This window comes from Saccopteryx leptura, chromosome 3, assembly GCF_036850995.1.
Source record: "Saccopteryx leptura isolate mSacLep1 chromosome 3, mSacLep1_pri_phased_curated, whole genome shotgun sequence".
In the NCBI taxonomy this organism is placed as follows: domain Eukaryota; kingdom Metazoa; phylum Chordata; class Mammalia; order Chiroptera; family Emballonuridae; genus Saccopteryx; species Saccopteryx leptura.
The window spans coordinates 71,229,519-71,248,905 of NC_089505.1; the positions used below are offsets into that span (position 1 = coordinate 71,229,519).

Consider the following 19,387-nt stretch of genomic DNA (forward strand, 5'->3'; position numbering starts at 1 on the left):
GTGGTGCGTGTGGACCCTGGAAGGATGGGGGTGGGAGGAGTCGTGTGGAAGGAGCTCCCAGGTATTTCGGAGGAAGCAGGTGACCGCCTGTGTTTAGTTTGAGTAGCTTTGGGGTCATATAGCGACTAAGGGACTGTAGACAGCAACTACCGTGTCCCGACTGTCCTAGTCTCTGCGGGTCACACTGTATGTAACGGCTGGAGGCATTTAGTATGATCGCGGTGTCAGGATCAGGTTCGGGATATAAAGGACTCGGGTGGTCCTCACGTGAAGGTGGCTGGTCCCGCTGTGGGAATAATAAGGGTGTGTGGTCTGTGTCTGTGGTCCAGAGGATGTCGTGAGGCTGCAGCTTTGCAGGCCCAGGCCCCAGGGTGGTGGTTGGGATGAGGTTTCAACCTCTGCTTTTGGGACAGGACGGAATCCATAGCCTTCGACCGCTTGAGTATAGGGCAGTTTATCCAACTGTTAATTAAACTTGTGTTGTTTGCGCTTTGGCTTGTTATGAATAATGCTGCTGTGAGAATTCTTGTACATACTTTCTAGTTAAGATATGCCCTTATTGGGGAGGAAGGAAATACAGCTTAGCTAGAAATTTCAGAGGAGGCAGTCGAACCCAGGGCAAGCAGTTAGAAGCCCTCTGTGTTTTTTCCTTTCATACACGGGTAGCCTAACTGCAGTGGAGAGCCACACCCGTGGGTCACTTTTGTTTGCCACTTTCTCGCTGCAAAGGCAGAACTGAGTCCTTCGGACTGAGACCTGTGGCCTTCAATGCCAAAAATATGTATCTTTACCTTTGCAGAAAATGTTTGCCAACACCTGCTCTCAGCTTTTAATATGTAGCAACGGATACTTTTTTCTTATTTCCTGACCTACAGTCACACTTTCTTCTTTGCTAACATAATCTCCATTTTATTTAATATTCATCCCTCTGGCAAGTGACCCATATGCAGTGTATAAATTAAGTCCTGCTCTCTCTTAATCAAACATGGTGGTCCCAATTCCCATCGCTATTGCAATGTAGGCGTTCCCGGTCGGGGATGGCAATCGGGTAATTGGATAATCCTGAAACAACAGCAGTATGCAGAGGGGAAGGATGTAACGATTTATTAATGAATTACAGGTAAAGCCTGCTGGCTGCCCCGGGACAAACAAGAGCCACACCTAAATAGCTCTGTCCCTCGTCCTTTCATACCTGCAGATAACACTCTGGCTTGTGTGTAAGAAAGTCTAACCTTCCCCTCAGTACACTTTCTGGGAACTTCGGGGACCAGGTATTTTTCTTTTTACGTATGGCTGATGGCCATACAGCCATGTGATGTTTGGGAGGAGGAAGGGCCATGTCCCACATGGACCCCACAGCTAGTGATTGAATGTCTGTGAAATGAGTTTAGCCTGACCAGGATGTGGCGAGCAGTGGACAGACCTTCTGCCTGGGATGCTAAGGACGCAGGTTCGAAACCCGAGGTCTCAGGCTTGAGCCCAAGGTCCCTGGCTTGAGCAAGGGGTCACTGTCTGCTGTAGCCCCCAGGTCAAGGCACATTTGAGAAAGCCATCAATGAACAACCAAGGTGCAACTATGAGTTAATACTTCTCATCTCTGTCTCTTCCTTTTTGTCTGTCCCTGTTTGTCTGACTGTCTCTCTTTTGCTAAAAAAAAAAAAAAGAATTTAGTTACATGATGCATGCACTTTTCTCTCGCTATATAAGTGAATATGTGCTTAGTGAATGTATTTTCTCTTTTAAATAAAGAATTCCTGAATATAACTTTAGTTATCTTTCTTACTTTGCAGTTTACATTAATTCTTTATGTACTTTCTTTGCCCAAGATTTCTGTCGCTCCATCTTGCTACAAGTGCATATATTTTACTGGTCTTTTTAAGGGAAAAAATTTTGTGTATTGAGCTCTTTCATTGAGTTGTTGATTTTACCTTTTGAGTAGTGAGATTTTTTCATGCTCACTGATCCCCGGGAGTGAGTTTTTTGTTTTGTTTTCAAAAATGAAATTAGTTTCCAGTTTTAGTTTTATTAACTTAAAATTATGTTTGTTTGAAAATCAATTTATGGAAACAAAAAGAACATACATTTGCCTTTTTTTTTTTTTTTTTTTGGTATTTTTCTGAAGCTGGAAACAGGGAGAGACATGTCAGACAGACTCCCGCATGCGCCCGACCTGGATCCACCGGCACGCCCACCAGGGGCAACGCTCTGCCCACCAGGGGGTGATGCTCTGCCCCTCCGGGGCGTCGCTCTGCCGCGACCAGAGCCACTCTAGCGCCTGGGGCAGAGGCCAAGGAGCCATCCCCAGCGCCCGGGCCATCTTTGCTCCAATGGAGCCTTGGCTGCGGGAGGGGAAGAGAGAGACAGAGAGGAAGGAGGGGGGATGGTGGAGAAGCAAATGGGCGCTTCTCCTATGTGCCCTGGCCGGGAATCGAACCCGGGTCCCCCGCACACCAGGCCGACGCTCTACTGCTGAGCCAACCGGCCAGGGCCTACATTTGCCTTTTTTTAATGTTGCCTTACACATTTTTAAAATAAAATTTTTGGTACAATTGTACTCTGGATGGTCAGGAGGCATTAGAATGTACATGAACATTTATTTCTACTACTCAAAGGGTTAATATATAAGTTACTCAATATTAAAGCAATATTTTCATATATTGTATATGTATATGTCTTGATCACATATCACATGTATAAAACAGTATATATGTATATAATGTATGTGAATATTATATATATTAAATATATATTTTATATGTATAAAATATAATAATTTAATTACTGCACAGGTCAGGAAACAGAACACTGCCCGCACCCCTGTGGTGTTCTGTGAGTCCCATTCCAATTGTATTACAGCCTCACACCCACAGATCATTACCCTGTGCTCTCCATACCAAGCACTTTAAGGATTTTCTTTATAGTTTTATTATATATTTAATCATTATTAATTTAAAAAACATTTTTATTATTTATTTTTAGAGAGAGAGAAGGTGGGGAGCAGGAAGCATCAACTCCCATATGTGCCTTGACCAGGCAAGCCCAGGGTTTTGAACCGGCGACCTGTGTTAGGTCAATGCTTTATCCACTGCGCCACCACAGGTCAGGCATCATTCTTGATCTTTATAGTTTTTCTAACTGTATCAACTAATCATACATCATGCATTTTTCAGTGTCAGGCTTCTTTTGCTTAATGTAAATGTGGTTTTTTTTTCTTTTTGTTTTTCTGTGTAATAAATGTCAGGTGACCGTATTCTGTACTGCTTACACAGTAAATATTTTTGGAGTTGCAAGTCACAGAAGAACTCCCACATGCTTCACAAAGAAAGGTGTTTTATGGCCTGAGCAGGCAGTGGCGCAGTGGATAGAGCATCGACCTGGGGCTGAGGATCCAGGTTTGAAACCCTGAGATCCCTGGCTTGTGCACAGGGTTGCTGGCTTGAGTGTGGGATCATAGACATGACCCCAGGGACCTTTGCTTAAGCCCAAGGTCACTGGCTTGAGCAAGGGGTCACTGACTTGGCTGGAGCCCCGTGCTCAAGGCACATATGAGAAAGCAATAAATGAATAACTAAACTGCTGCAACTACGAGTTAATGCTTCTCATCTCTCTTCCCTCCTGTCTGTCCGTCTCTCTTAAGAAAAAAAAAAGTGTTTTTGTTTTACCATCATTTAAAAACATTAAAAGAGCCAAGGTTGTATTTTTCCCATACCAAGCCATAGTTTGAGTCTATGGCAGTTGTGCCTGCTGTTAACTGGTGTTGTTTGCAGTTCAGATCGTTAGGATTCAGCTGCCATGAAAATTCTTGTACTTGTCTTCTGTTGCAGTAGTGCCCTTTATTTTTGGAGTGGGGTGTTGTGAGCCAGCATTACTCGTAATTTTGCAGGTCTGGAGTGGGATCGGTAGAGGATTAGAAAATGAACACAGAGAGAAAAAGAATGGAATCAACCCATTGCCCAGCTGATGGCCTGCAAGACCGAGCCTGCACCCCCAAAACACTTTATTTATAGTGCAGAGATCAAAGCCATTTGCAAAACAAAGAGAGCTCAGACACAAAGTCACATTTCTGAAGCAAACCAGGAATTCTCCAAAGTACAGAAAAACCCCACCATGCGTAACATCTTAACTTCACAAAACAAAGGGCAAAAAGAAAACTGTCTCCAGTCTTTTTGAGGGACATGAGGGATGGGACAGTAGAAACCATCAGCATGACAGCTAACATGGAGCTGTGGGGAAGGGCATGTAAGTTGCCTTTACCAACTTAGTCAGACAATTAGAGGCCATGGGGAAGCGCTGAGCCCTTGGCTTAACCCTTAAACTGCAAGGATCTTTGTCAGCTTGCAGTCTCCCACAGCCTCTAGCAACCAAATCAAGCAAGTGAGGTGGGGGTTGGGCAGCAAGGATCTTGTCAGCTCACTGCCAGTCCCCCACACCTCTGTCCCCCACACATCTAAACGGTTTCTTGCAGCCTGTTTCCCGCAAGGGAGGAGTGAGTTGCATGGGGAAAAATACATAGTTTAGACATTTAGCTTAGGATGAAAATTCTGTATCTTTGTGTGTTTATACCTTCAATCTGAATAGATGATATCAAAATGTTTTCCATAGTAAATGTACCCTTTACATTTCCTCCAGCTACACACCATTAGTGTACAGTGTGGTTTGCACGGCCTGTTTCAAATCCTTCTATAACTTATTACATCTAGAAATATTCCTATATCTTGTTTATTTATTTTTCTTTTCTTTTTTTTCTTTTTTCTTTTTTTTTGTATTTTTCCGAAGCTGGAAACGGGGAGAGACAGACAGACTCCCGCATGAGCCCGACTGGGATCCACCCGGCACGCCCACCAGGGGGCGATGCTCTGCCCCTCCCGGGCGTAGCTCTGTTGCGACCAGAGCCACTCCAGTGCCTGGGGCAGAGGCCAAGGAGCCATCCCCAGTGCCCGGGCCATCTTTGCTCCAATGGAGCCTCACTGCGGGAGGGGAAGAGAGAGACAGAGAGGAAGGAGAGGGGGAGGGGTGGAGAAGCAGATGGGCACTTCTCTTGTGTGCCCTGGCCGGGAATCGAACCCCGGGACCCCTTGCACGCCAGGCTGACGCTCTACCACTGAGCCAACCGGCCAGGGCCTATTTTTATTTTCTATTTATCGATTTTAGAGAGGACAGGAGAGACAGAAACATCAATCTGTTCCTGTGTGTGCCCTGACCAGGGATCAAACTGGCAACCTCTGTGCATTGGGATAACACTAACCAACCAAGCTTTCTATCCAGGCCCCATTTCCTTCTTATTTTTATTTAAAAACTTTTGTCATTGATCTGAAAGAGAGAAAAAGAGAGGGAGTAGGAAGAGAGATAGAGACAGAGAGAAAAAAAAAATCAGTTTGTTGTTTCTCCCATCCCTGCATTCATTGGTTGATTTCTGTATGTGCTATGACTGGGGAACAAACCTGCAACCTTGCCCTGGCCAGTTTGCTCAGTGGTAGATCATCAGCCGACATGAGATGTTCCTGGTTCAATTCCCAGTCAGGGCACAGAGGAGAAGCACCCATCTGCTTCTACACCCCTCCTTCTCTCGCTTCTCCCTCTCTCTCTTCCCCTCCTGCAGCCATGGCTTGATTGGAGTGGGTTGGCCCTGGTCACTGAGGATAGCTTTATGACTTCCATCTCAGGCACTAAGAAGAGCTCAGTTGCTGAGCAACAGAGCAATGCCACCTAATGGGCCACCTGGGTGGATCTCTGGCTGAGTCAGTGTGGGAGTCTGTCTGTGTCGCCTCCTCTCACTAAATAAAAACAAACAAACAAACCTGCAACCGTGGCATATCAGGACAATGCTACAACCAATTGAGCTGTTTGGCCAGGTGTTTCAGATATCTTAAAGTTTTATAGCTAGCTGTGCCTCTACTGTTGCGATTTAGAGCTGTCTGCCATAATGATGTTTGTGTGTGTCTGAGATGCAATTCCATTTTCTTCTCCCCATCCGCCCACTTCTAGCATGGTAGTCTTATTGTCCTAGAACCATTTTTTTTAAAAAGCCATTCTTACCCTTTTCTCTGCAGAGCTTCCTGTGCCGTCACATTCCTATCTATGCATGAGTCGGTTCACAGGCATTTCCTACATACCTTTGACTGATTTGTCTATTGTATGGTCATAATTATAGTAATTTCAAGCTCTCATTAACCAATAGAGCAGGGTCGGGAATCATTTTGGCTGAGAGAGCCATGAACGCCACATATTTTAAAATGTAATTCCGTGAGAGCCATACAACGACTCGTGTATGTTACGTATTATCCAATAAAAATTTGGTGTTGTCCCGGAGGACAGCTGTGATTGGCTCCAGCCACTGCAACCATGAACATGAGTGGTAGGAAATGAATGGATTGTAATACATGAGAATGTTTTATATATATATTTTTTTTTTTTTTTTTTTTTTTTTTTTTGTATTTTTCTGAAGCTGGAAATGGGGAGATACAGTCAGACAGACTCCTGCATGCGCCCGACCGGGATCCACCCGGCACGCCCACCAGGGGGCCATGCTCTGCCCCTCCGGGGCATCGCTCTGCCGTGACCAGAGCCACTCTAGCGCCTGGGGCAGAGGCCAAGGAGCCATCCCCAGCGCCTGGGCCATCTTTGCTCCAATGGAGCCTTGGCTGCGGGAGGGGAAGAGAGAGACAGAGAGGATGGAAGGGGGGGGTGGAGAAGCAAATGGGCGCTTCTCCTATGTGCCCTGGCCGGGAATCGAACCCGGGTCCCCTGCACGCCAGGCCAACGCTCTACCGCTGAGCCAACCGGCCAGGGCCCAATGTTTTATATTTTTAACGTATTTTTTTTTTATTAAAGATTTGTCTGCGAGCCAGATGCAGCCATCAAAAGAGTCACATCTGGCCTGCGAGCCATAGGTTCCCGACCCCTGAATAGAGCAAGTTGTTCAACTTTTTAAAAATGCGTAAATAGCTACCAGTTTAGAATTTTCACTGGGACTTCTCTGGGTTTATATATACATTTGAGAGACTTGACATTTTGTTTACTTATTTATTTAAAGAGAGAGAGGGGAGAGAGAGAAGCATCAGCTTGTTGTGCTACTTAGTTGTGCACTCAGTGATAGCTTCTCATATGTTATGTGTCTTTACTGGTGCTCGATCTGGTGACCTATGGATCGAGCTTGCAACTCCAGGACTGAACTGGCGACAGTGCTGCTTCAGGGAGACACTCTATGCACTGCAGCACCAGCTAGGGTGGAGACATGACATCTTTAAGATGCTTTCATTTCTGAATTATGTTCACAGTCAACCTTTCCATTTATTTAAGTCTGTTTCTGATCCCGTACTCAGGCTGGCGATCTCAGTGTTTCAAATCTGGGTCCTCAGCGTCCCAGGCCAATCTCTCCCTAGTGTGGCACAGCCTGGTCGGGTTGTGCTTTTTTTTTTTTTTTTTAATGTATTTCAAACGTAAGATATTCTCATTATTTCTTATAAGACAGTGTTGCCCTGGTTGGGTGGCTCCTTTGTGGAAGTGTCCTCCCAATATGGCAAGGTTGTGGATTTGATCCTCACTCAGGGCACATACTGGGGTCACCTAATGAATGCATAAATCGGTGTAACATCAAAACCATGGTTCTCTAACCTCCAATCTCTCTGTCTTTCAAAAATGAATCAATAAATATCAGGCCCTGGCTGGTTAGCTCAGTTGGTTAAGAGTGTCGTCCTGAAATGACAAGGTTGCGTATTTGATCCTCCACCAAGCCACACACAGGAAGCCACCAGTGAATGCACGACTGAGTGGAACAACAAATGAATGCTTCCCTTTCCCCTCTCTTCTCTCTTTCATCCTCTTTCCATTATTGAGAAAAAAAAAAAAAAAAAAAAAGCCCTGGCCAGATAGCACAGTTGATTGGATCGTTATTCTGGAGTGTGGAGGTTGCCGGTTTAATTCCCCTGTCAGGAAACATCCAGGAGCAGGTGTATGTTCCTGTCTCTCCCCTTGCCACTCAAACAAACAAACAAACAAGCAAAAATTCATAAAGTAATAGACAGTGCTGATGTTATGCCCAGTGCATTGTTTTCCCCCAGAAATGGGTGCAGTCACAGGGTGTGCAGAATCGTTTGAGGAGGGATCCGGCACACGTGGTTTAAGGAAAACAGTGCCCCGATTCCCTCCTTCCGTGTGGTCAGCTTTGTATGAGTGATTTTCCTGAGACTCCCCAGCCCCTGAGGATGGTGCAGGGCTGGCTGTCATAGTCCGGGTCTCCTTTGACAGTCACCCCACTTAAACTCCACAGGATAAGGGGGTCCTCCACCACAGTTAGAAGCTGAGGCTTTATTGGCCAGAAGGATAAACTTTGGGGACACGATGTAATGGGACACTAGTGATACTGTGGTCACTGTGTGAGGGTGAGTGCATCTGGGCCCAGAGGAGATGTACCAGTCACTGAATTTTCTCCTCAATCCACAGGTCCTGACTTCCCGGTGCTGTAGAATCACGAGGAGCAGGAAGACGTTTAGAATTGGGTGTCAGCATCTCTGGTAACACACCTGAGTGAAGACAGGTTTCTAAGCCGAAACTGAGAGCAGACCCACAACACGCCAACACAGCCTCTCTATTGCCAGCTGGTTTCAGAGAATTGAAGAAAATGATCCTGGCTCAGGTGACTTTGGGCTTTTCTTTTTTGTTTTCTGTTGTTGTTTTTTTTGAGAGAGAGAAAAAGAGAAACAGCCTGGAAGGGAAGAGATGAGAAGCATCCACTTGTAGTTGAGACACTTGAGTTGTTCACTGATTGCTTCTCATATGTGGTTTGACCAGAGGGCAGGGCTCAAGCTGAGCCAGTAACCTCCTGCTCAAGTCATCGATTTTGGGCTCAAGCCCAGGACCTTGGGCTTTAAGCTAGCGACCTTTAGGCTCAAACCAGCAACTATAGGATCATTTCGATGATCTTATGCACTAGCCAGCAACCCGGCAACCAAGCTGGTGAGAGTGTGCTAAAACCAGCATCCTGAGAGTTTTGACCTGGGTCCTCAGCATCCCAGGTTGATGCTCTATCCACTGCACCACTGCCTGGTCAGGCCTTTGTGTTTGTTTTATCCTTTCCTTTCTTCATTATGGATTTGTAGAGGACTATTAAAACACTGCCTCAGGCCCTGGCTTGTTGGCTCAGCGGTGGAGCGTTGGCCTGGCGTGCGGGGGACCCGGGTTCGATTCCTGGCCAGGGCACATAGGAGAGGCGCCCATTTGCTTCTCCACCCCCCCTTCCTCTCTGTCTCTCTCTTCCCCTCCCGCAGCCGAGGCTCCATTGGAGCAAGGATGGCCTGGGCGCTGGGGATGGCTCCTTGGCCTCTGCCCGAGGCGCTGGAGTGGCTCTGGTCTCGGCAGAGCGCCCCCCCCCCAGGGGCAGAGCATCGCCCCCTGGTGGGCAGAGCGGAGCCCCTGGTGGGCGTGCCGGGTGGATCCCTGTCGGGCACATGCGGGAGTCTGTGTCTCTCCCCATTTCCAGCTTCAGAAAAATACAAAAACAAAACAAAACAAAACAAAAACACTGCCTCAGTTAATCTGAAAAGTATTAAAAATAGATAAGTAGAATTTCTCCTTCACATTAAAGACTCTTCTAATTAGATGAATGCATGAGTGGCTGAATACATAATTGCAGGCTACAGAGTATGGCAAAAGTAGGTTTATAGTTGTTCATTCATGTAAAACAGTTTATTCTTGTATTTTTCATATGCACAACTGTAAACCTACTTTTGCCACACTGTATCTTACTGGGCATGTGACTGAAAGGCAGGAACCATGGGTCCAAACCGAAAACAGGAGGCTAATGTGTTCCAAAAGGAAAGTTTATTTTAAAAGTGCCTGGATGCAGGTGGGCTGAGACCAACAAAGAGTGTCAGCCCCGAGCTGCGGGAGAGAGCATTAGATATAGGGGTTGCTGCAGGTGTTTGCTGGCATGGGGTTGCCTGCGCCTGGATGTCCTTAGATTAGTATATCTTGCTTTGTTGTCTTGGTCACAGACTGTCTCCCTTTGTCAAACCTCAGGAGATACTTAATGAGGAAGTTGCCCTAGTGGGAAATTGGGTTAGGGGAGTTTGAGTTTTAAAGGGGCTCTGGATTTAAAGGAGCTCTGAACTGAACCCTAACATTCCAGCCTTCTGTTGTATAAGGAAAAGGGGTGAAGATTTCTTCTTAGAAAGCTACTTCCTGCTGGTCAGTGTTGGTGTAGCATTTATGGGGAGGGGGATGATGGGAGTCGGTTGGCTGTTGATAGTGATTTTTCTGAGGTTCAGACCAGGTGGTATAAAGTGGTGGCTTGAATTAACATAATTTTTCCAGTGGATTGGTTTGTAAATGTCCTATGGTGGTCCTGTGAAAAAGAAGAAAAGAGGTGTATAAGACAAGGTTAAAAAATTAAAGCAAGGATGAGGAGGGTTATAGGAGCTATGAAAGGGAGTAGCCATGCATACCAATTGATTTTGTTTAACCAGGTGTCCGAGGCCTTGGACTGCCATTCTCTTATCTTAGCTGCCTTTTCAGTCAGCTTATGAAACAGATCTCTAACTAGGCCTAACTGATTGACACAGAAGCAGCAGTCCTCTTCTAGAAAGAGCCAAAGCTTCCGTTTTCGGCTGTGAGGATATCTAATCCTCGCCTGTTTTGTAAGGCAACAGCTGTGAGAGAGTCTGTTTGGTGTTGTAAGTTGACTAAGCTTTTTGCAATATTATCTAGGCTTTCTTGTAGATCTTCTGACTGGGATTTAAAGTATTGCAGAGCTGTGGCTAGTTCTCTTATACCTGTCCCAACTCCCGAAGTTATGTGGAGAGTTACCAAGAGAGGAGTGAGCTTTACTGGCCTTCTGTGCCGGAGTTGCTGAATCCCTGGAATGGGGAGAGACTGGTTGTTGAGGGCTACATCACCACTGGGAGAGAGGAATGTTAAAGCACAGGCTCCTGCCCAGGTAGTAGGAAGGCCAAGGTAGCGGCCTCCCTGCAGAGGGTACAACATTCCCTGTTGTGTCAGGCAGGGAGGGAGATGAATTGAGAAGAGGTGAGAAAGGATAGGGAGGTGTGCTCCTTTCTTGGGGTTCTGCTGTGCAGACTGATAATGTAGACGCTATTCCTGCTTTAATAAGGGGAGAGAGATGAATAGTTGCTAGTAGGGTGCAGTGAAAATGAGGGGGACACAAGGGCGGGAGGTGATCCAGGAGAAAAGGAGTGAGGCATAAAAGGAATTAAAAGAAGGGGCTTGTAATGTAGGAAAGGAGGGAATCCGGACCGGAAGGAGTAAGCAGCTGTCTGCCTCAGGAGAGGGGGGCTTGACTTGATTTAGTAGGAGAGTGTGTAGAGCAACAGGCCCTTTTATAGGGGGAGAGTTTGGAGTGCGTGTTTTAAATTTTATTTATTCATTTATTTATTTATTTTTACAGGGACAGAGAAAGTCAGAGAGAGGGATAGACAGGGACAGACAGGAACAGAGAGAGAGAGAGAGATGAGAAGCATCAATCATCAGTTTTTTGCTGCGAGATCTTAGTTGTTCACTGATTGCTTTCTCATATGTGCCTTGACCGCGGGCCTTCAGCAGACCGAGTAACCCCTTACTTGAGCCAGTGACCTTGGGTCCAAGCTGGTGAGCTTTTGCTCAAAGCAGATGAGCCCGCGCTCAAGCTGGCGACCTCGGGGTCTCGAACCTGGGTCCTCTGCATCCCAGTCTGACACTCTATCCACTGTGCCACTGCCTGGTCAGGCAGGAGTGCGTGTTTTTAAACTGTTGGCCTAAGTCAGGAAACGTAGGGAGGCTTGGTAAGCTTGGGCAGTTACATAGTTATGACGAAGGGAGCTTGCCACTTCAGAAAAACTAGTGCCCCTTTGTTCTGTGCGGGCTTGGGTTGTTTTAATGGTGTCCCACTGAGCAAGAGGTACTGGAACAGCAGTGTAGGCGGAGGACGACAGGGAGAGACAGAGCCAGCAACCCTGAGCTAAAGTAGGATTTGTTTATTTAGGAGGGAGTATGTGAGATTAAGAGTTTGTTCTAAATATAAAGGAGTTGGGAAGGACTTCAGTGTGGTGTCAGAATTTACACTGTTAAGACTCCTGAGGAGGAAGAAAGGAATAAGAGTGCTGACTCCTAATTGGGGGTCTCCAAATGGAAAGGTAACTAGAGAATTGGGATCTAGGAGTTGGGAAAATGCTTCCCAAGGAGAATCTAAATCCCCCATTAGGTAGGAGTCCCAGAGGAATGTGAGCATAGGAACCCTTAATGGGAGAGGTGCAGCAGAAAGAACAGAGAGAACAGAGAGGATATTTTGAAGCAGTGGGGGGGTGGGGGGGTTGAGCTCAGGGTCACATAGAGGAGCAGAAAGGGGACAGGCACAAGGGGTGTTACTCACCTGCTGGCTTTTCTGGAATGCAGAAAGGTGAATATTTGTGGGTCTGATGAGATCACTTTGGAATTTGTGAGGCTGAGTTTTTTTGTGTGACCTTGGTTTCTCCTCCGGGATAAGTTTTAGCCCAGAACGGTGAGCCCAGTTGGGCAGTCCCTTCAGTATTCCAGCTGTGAGGGTAGTGAATAGTACCTGGTGTGGGCTCTGGCATTTCGGCTGTAATGGTGGGGGGGATGTCTGTCTTTCAGTAGGACCCATCCCCTCATAGGAAGGGAGCAGAAGGCGTACCTGGTCTGTGGTTGTAGCCAGACCTGACCTGCATGTTCCTTCACAAGTTGTCTGACACGGTTTAGAGTTGGGAGATAGACCCCTAGAGGGGTTTCTGTGGGAGGGAAGTTTCCTAACAGGAAAAGCCTTCGTACAGGGGTTTAAAAAGACTAAGGGGATGTAGGGTCCTTTGGGGTTGCCCAAATCCTCACTAGAGCTATAGGGAGGAGAGAGGTCCAGGATTTATGAGTTTTTATGCTTAGCTTTGTTAAATGTGTCTAAGCTTTGTCTATTATAATAGAGGTGATTTTTCCAACTTTTCCTGAGGATTGGGGTCTATCAGGTACATGTAGATTTCAGTGTATGTTGAGGGTGGATGCTGTCGTGTTATTTTGAGATATGAATGCTGCTCTGTTATCAGACTGTAATGATGTTGGAAAGCCAAGTTGGGGAATTATGTGTTGAATGAAGGTCTGGGGCGCATGGGTGAAATCTATTTATCAGTCCTACCCTGGCACCTGGCCTCTCGCTTGATATATGGAGAAGGATGGGAAGGATGGGGCCTGACGCTTCCCTGTGCAGAGACTGAGTTGCAGATGGAGCAAGCTTTGCTTCTATGTTGGAGAGTAGAGGTTAAATTTTGGGGATGATAAGAGGTCTCTCAATTGTAGGAGAGGTTTGTATCCTATAGGAAAAGAATTATTTTTCACTGCATAAGACGAACTTTTCCCCCCAAAAGTGGAGGGGAAAATGCCCGTGCATCTTATGGAGCAAATGTTCATTTTTTTTTTAGCTGCTGCGGGTTCCTGGACAATTAGAAGAGTATTTGAACATTAAAGTCTCTTCTCATTTGTTAATAACAGTGCTAATGGTTGTTAATACTGCTGTTGAGTTTACACTGTTGAAATATTATTGTGGTTTATTTTTTTAAATATTTTAACACTATTTCGTTCAGATTTTTTTTTTCTTATTTTTCTCCTTAAAACCCTAGGTGCGTCTTATGGTCAGGTACGTCTTATGGATTGAAAATATGGTATAGATTGTAGGCTAGAGAGAGGTATTAATTCAGCTTGTGGGGATGTGGTCTCTGAGGAAAGGTATTTAGCCTCCATAGTCTGGAGGATGGAGACTGGCATATCCAGCTACCCACTTCCCTTGACGTGTGTAAGAACTGCCATCAGTGAAGCAAGTGTGGTCTGCATTAGGCAGCGGTTGTTCTGTGATGTGGGGATAGAGGCACTTTGACATGAAGAATGTTTGAACATGAATGAGTGGATCTTGGTCAGGGACACAAGAGAGTGGCAGGATTAAGTTTTGTGCTTTTGGCCAAGGAGACATGTGGGGAGGCTATAAAGATGATATAAAAGACTTGAGTTTGGGAGGGAGGGAGGGAGAGTTTGTGTAGCTTTCTGAGCCAGTAAGTTAGAAAGATTGTGGGAGAAAATAACTGTTGTTGATTGCCTAAAAGTGAGGTTTTAGCTCTCTTATCTCGTTCTAGGTTGGTCATCTGGGAATAATGAGGAAGGTGTGGATAATAGGGTGATTTCCTAGACAACAGAGGAGAGAGGTGTGATCAGTAAGTTGGACGGAAGACTGGGGACCCCAATAATTGAGATGGAGGTCATATCTAATAGGAAAGAAATGGTCTTGCTGGGGACCTGTAGAGTTACCCAAGGATTTCTCACTCAGATGGTGGAGACGGGGCCCTGTAGTGAGGTCAGGCACTGCTGGTCTTCTTTCCCCCCCCCAGGATGTCAAGAAGTTCTGTTGCATCCGAGCCAGTGCCAGGGAGAGGCCTGGACAAGAAGGGATGACTTTCCTGTTTTGAGGGGCTTGTGGGAGGTTTGAATTCTAACGGCCTGTACAATTATAGAGAGAGCAGGGTCTCCTGGTGGCCTGGGATTGGGACAGGAGCAGGTCCAGTGTGCCTCCCGTCTGCACTTGAAGCAGACCCCTGGGGGGTGGGTTAGTTTTATTATATATAATGTTGGGGTTAGAGAAAAAGAAGACTATATTATGACTGTCATTACAGGTAAACTGGGTATATATATGGCTAGAAGCATCCCAGCAGGAAGTGTTGCGGCCGGGCCAACACTGAATTTTAAAACGGGCAGTGTCTAGATTGAATGTATGTAGGGTATGACTGCTGTTTGAGTAAGTTGGGACCTATCCTGTGTGTCAGAGTGTAAAATGGGTCAGACAGAGATGCTAATTAGTATTAGCAGGCGTTACAGTAACAAGGATTGCTGGATTGTGTCCAATATCAAGGGATTCTGGACTAGGCCAATATGGTTGTAGCCCAAGAATATGTGTGAGATTAGCAGGGGCCCCATTAAATATGGAGAACTGGAGGGGATTGGCTGATGATAGCATAGCCAGTGGCTGGAGTTTAAGGCAGGAAACTTTTTGTGATTAAGAATTGTTGTGGTGCCTGACCAGGCAGTGGCGCAGTGGATAGAGCGTAGGACTGGGATGCAGAAGACCCAGGTTCGAGACCCCGAGGTTGCCAGCTTGAGCGTGGGCTCATCTGGTTTGTGCAAAGCCCACCATCTTGAACCCAAGGTCGCTGGCTCCAGCAGGGGGTTACTCGGTCTACTGAAGGCCCGTGGTCAAGGCACGTATGAGAAAGCAATCAATGAACAACTAAAGTGTTAAAAAAAAAAAAAGAAGAATTGTTGTGGTGAAAAATAGGGAATTATTCCCCCATGGATGGAGAGGAAACAAAGAGGACCAGGAATTTATGGACATTATAGACAGAATAAAACTTAGACAAAATAAGAGAAGCATCATGGATCTGGTATAGAAATAAGGGAAGAACAGGTTGTGACTATGTGTGTTTTTGGGGGAGTGGAATAAAATGATACATGATATGTTTCCAATTGTAGTCTGTAAAACTGTCTTGTAAATACTTGTCCCTCTGCACAAACCTTCTACAACCTACACAAACTTTCTGGAACTTACACAAACCTTTTCTATTCAGAAATAACCAACTTATTTTCTTTTCCTTTCAAAAGAACCTTCATACCTTATAGCCTTTATCATTAAAACCATACAATTTATTTCCAATTAATCAGAATTGTTTCCAAAAACCTGAATTTTTAGAGAGAACTAAATTAGTAATTAGCAATTTTAGATGGATACTTTTATGAACTGTGGAGGAAAAGTAAAAGATGGGGTCACAAACTAAACCTGACAAGCTCAGGTCAGCCCAGCACAATGGCCTTGTAAACTTAGAGACTCAGAGTAAACATTAAGGATGGTTTAAATCAAGCCTTTCTAGCTAAAAGCAGTTTGTGGTAGGTAGTCATATCCTAGGGAGGTGTTTTTTTTGTTTGTCCCTGGCAGCCTTTCAGGATGACTGAAAAGAGGGGAGGGGATGGGCTGCTGAGCAGCTGCTTGCATTTTAAAAGTGCCCTTTTTTCCCTTTGCACTGAGTTTCTGGCTTGACCCCTCTCCCTTTCACAGTCTGCACAGTCTGAAGAGGTGTTCATTTTCTTACTGCTTTAAGAACTACAACAATGTTCAGAGCTCCAGGAGATATTTTAAGATAGATAAATGACCTGGTTTATCCCCAACCCCTTTTTTTTGCAAGTTTTATGTCTGGATGCGAGGAATAAGATCTTTTTTCTCTGAGCTTTGTAAGGAGAAGTAGGAGGGAAGCCTGAGCCAAATTGGGGGCGGGGGGTAAAGAGGATTATGGGTGCTATGGAGAGTGAGGGTGGTATTAATTTTGAAAGACTATCTTGGCCCAGTAACAGGGTAGGACAGGAGGGGAGAGGTAAAAAGTCATGTGTGAGGCCCTGGCTGGTTGGCTCAGTGGTAGAGCGCCAGCCCGTCATGTGGAAGTCGCTGGTTCAATTCCTGGCCAGCGCACACAGGAGAAGCGCCCATCTGCTTCTCCATGCTTCCCCCTCTCATTCCTCTCCGTCTCTCTCTCCATTGGAGCAAAGTTGACCCGGGCACTGAGGATGGCTCTCTGACCTCTGCCTCAGATGCTAGAATGGCTCCAGTTGCAATGGAGCAATGCCCCAGATGGGCAAGCATCGCTCCCTGGTGGGCATGCCAGGTGGATCCTTGTTGGGCACATGCAGGTGTCTGTCTGACTGTCTCCTTGCTTCTAACTTCAGAAAAATACAAAAAGGAAAAAAAAAAGAAAAGACGTGTGTGAAAGGGGGGGGATCCTAGCATGTATTGTAAGAGTGTGGTTGACATGGGTGGGGAAATTTGGCCATCAATCCCCACAACAACCTGACCAGGCGGTGGCACAGTGGATAGGTAGAGCGTTAGACTGGGATGTGGAGGACCCAGGTTCGAGACCCCAAGATCGCCAGCTTGAGCACGGGCTCATCTGGCTTGAGCAAAAAGCTCACCAGCTTGGACCCAACGTCGCTGGCTCGAGCAAGGGGTCACTCACTCTGCTGTAGCCCCCAGTCAAGGCACATATGAGAAAGCAATCAATGAATAGCTAAGGTGTCACAACGAAAAACTGATTATTGATGCTTCTCATCTCTTCTGTTCCTGTCTTTCTGTCCCTATATATTCCTCTCTCTGACTCTATCCATCTCTGTAAAAAAACAACAACAAAAACAGAGACTGCAGACTCTTGGAGGGGTCTTTTGTACTCTACTAAAGTAGAATAAGTTGTCCTGGTATTTATAAGGAAAAAAATTGGCCTACTTGCCACCATCAAGTTTTGCTCAAGGCTCAGAAGATGTGGGCTTTCATCCCCAGGCACCTTTGTTCTTCAGGGGCCAGGCCTATCAGCTCTGGAAAGGAGGGGTCAGCCAGCCTAGGAAAAGATGAGGGTCTTACCTAGAGAGGTCCAATCACAGTCCGACTTCCAATGAGGCCAACTGCAAAGGGAGCCAGGCTTTGAGGGCAGGCCTGGATGAGGACACTTGCTGGCCCAGTGACCGTCATTGGCTCACTTACAGCAAGCACCTGGCTGGGTGGTAATAGGATAATTTTTGCTTTTCGGATCATCCTTAGTGCGCCAGGATTCAGTCTGTGGGTTCTTTTTTTTTTTTTTTTTTTTTGTTTGTTTGTTTTTTTCATTTTTCTGAAGCTGGAAACAGGGAGAGACAGTCAGACAGACTCCCGCATGCGCCCGACCGGGATCCACCCGGCACGCCCACCAGGGGCGACGCTCTGCCCACCAGGGGGCGATGCTCTGCCCATCCTGGGCGTCGCCATGTTGCGACCAGAGCCACTCTAGCGCCTGAGGCAGAGGCCACAGAGCCATGCCCAGCGCCCGGGCCATCTTTGCTCCAATGGAGCCTTGGCTGCAGGAGGGGAAGAGAGAGACAGAGAGGAAAGCGCGGCGGAGGGGTGGAGAAGCAAATCGGCGCTTCTCCTGTGTGCCCTGGCCGGGAATCGAACCCGGGTCCTCCGCACGCTAGGCCGACGCTCTACCGCTGAGCCAACCGGCCAGGGCAGTCTGTGGGTTCTTGATGGCAGAGGCTAACATTTGAAAGTGAGCTAGTTTGTAATTTGGGACTTCTTTGTCCCTATTGTTAAAGATCTTGAAGGCCAAATTTAAGAGGTCTTCTTGGGGAATTTGAGGTTTGTTTTCCAGCTTTAGTAATTTGTGCCGGATGCCACGTGCAGACTGGGAAATGAAATTCATGTGAAGGACTACTTGCCTTTCTGCACTAGAGGGGTCTCAGGTCGTATATCTAGGTCAGTTAAGGAAAAAGGGTCATGAAGTAGGACAGTGCCCTGGACCCAGCTACCTTCCATAAAAGGGATCTCAATGATGGGGGCCGAGGTAGGGGAGGAAGCAGGACTGAAGATCATCTCAGAGCGGGTCTGCACTGGTGAAGAAGGGGTCCATGCCTGTGCCTGTGGGAAAACCTGGAGGGAGGGGGAGGTGCAGGACAGTGGCCATAGTGAATAGGGAGGGGGCTCTGGTTGCTACGAGGTTGCATCCTGGGAATTAGGAGGTTGAGGAGCAGAGAGAGCAAAAAGAAGAGGCGGGAATGGTGCTCTGTGGTTGGCAAGATCAAAGGAGGAAACTCTAGAAGGGTCCTCCAAGTCAGGGGGATGCTTCCGTTTTAAGTGGAGAAGAAACATTTGAGAGGGAGAGCAAGAATCACACAGTGGGTTGTGATCTGAGTGCAAGCAAGGCCTGGATATAGGGGATCTGGGACACTTCGTTTCACTGACAGCCTAAGACCATGATGGCGAACCTATGACAGGCGTGTCAGCACTGACAGGCGTAGCCATTTTCGATGACACGCGGCTGCACGTGGCCACATACCAGAGAAGTATGGGGCCGCATGCCAAGAAGGACATTTCATCCTCAGCTCCTGCACGACGAAGTGCAGGTGCCGAGGAAAAACATTTGCTGTAGTGTAGACACTCTGTGCCAGACGTCTATAGGCCAAAACAACAGAATGCCAGCACAGAGCGTCTGTTTTTGGGACTTCCGGTTAGGCCGTTAGGGGATCTTGGTTCTCACTTCCGGCCAGCGGAGCAGCGGAATGCCGCGGGGGACGCATCTCTGGTGGCTCTGTGATCGCCATTACCAGCAACCACATAACCACAGCAACCATCATCCAATCTACTGTTTTGGGGTGTAGTGGATTTCTAATTGACCATTACTGAGATAAGTGACGGGGAGGCTGGGAGAGGCGAGGGCCTGTGCTATGGGTGCCATTTCCCTCCATTAGAAATAGTGGGAACCATCTTAATTTACATAAGGTGAATCTTGCAGAATTTCAAGACAGCATCTGGGCTCAGGTGTTTGTCGACTTGAGGTCAAAG

The 19,387-nt window shown here is 46.7% G+C and overlaps 1 protein-coding gene across 1 annotated transcript in view; it reads left to right on the forward strand.

Moving 5' to 3' along the window:
- Positions 1-19,387, forward strand: part of LOC136399295 (zinc finger protein 615-like) — a 62,650-nt gene that overhangs the window by 260 nt on the left and 43,003 nt on the right. Inside the window, 1 exon segment of the mRNA XM_066374345.1 lies at positions 8,443-8,635. Within this exon segment, the coding sequence (XP_066230442.1) occupies positions 8,621-8,635 (15 nt within the window). The 5' untranslated portion in view covers positions 8,443-8,620.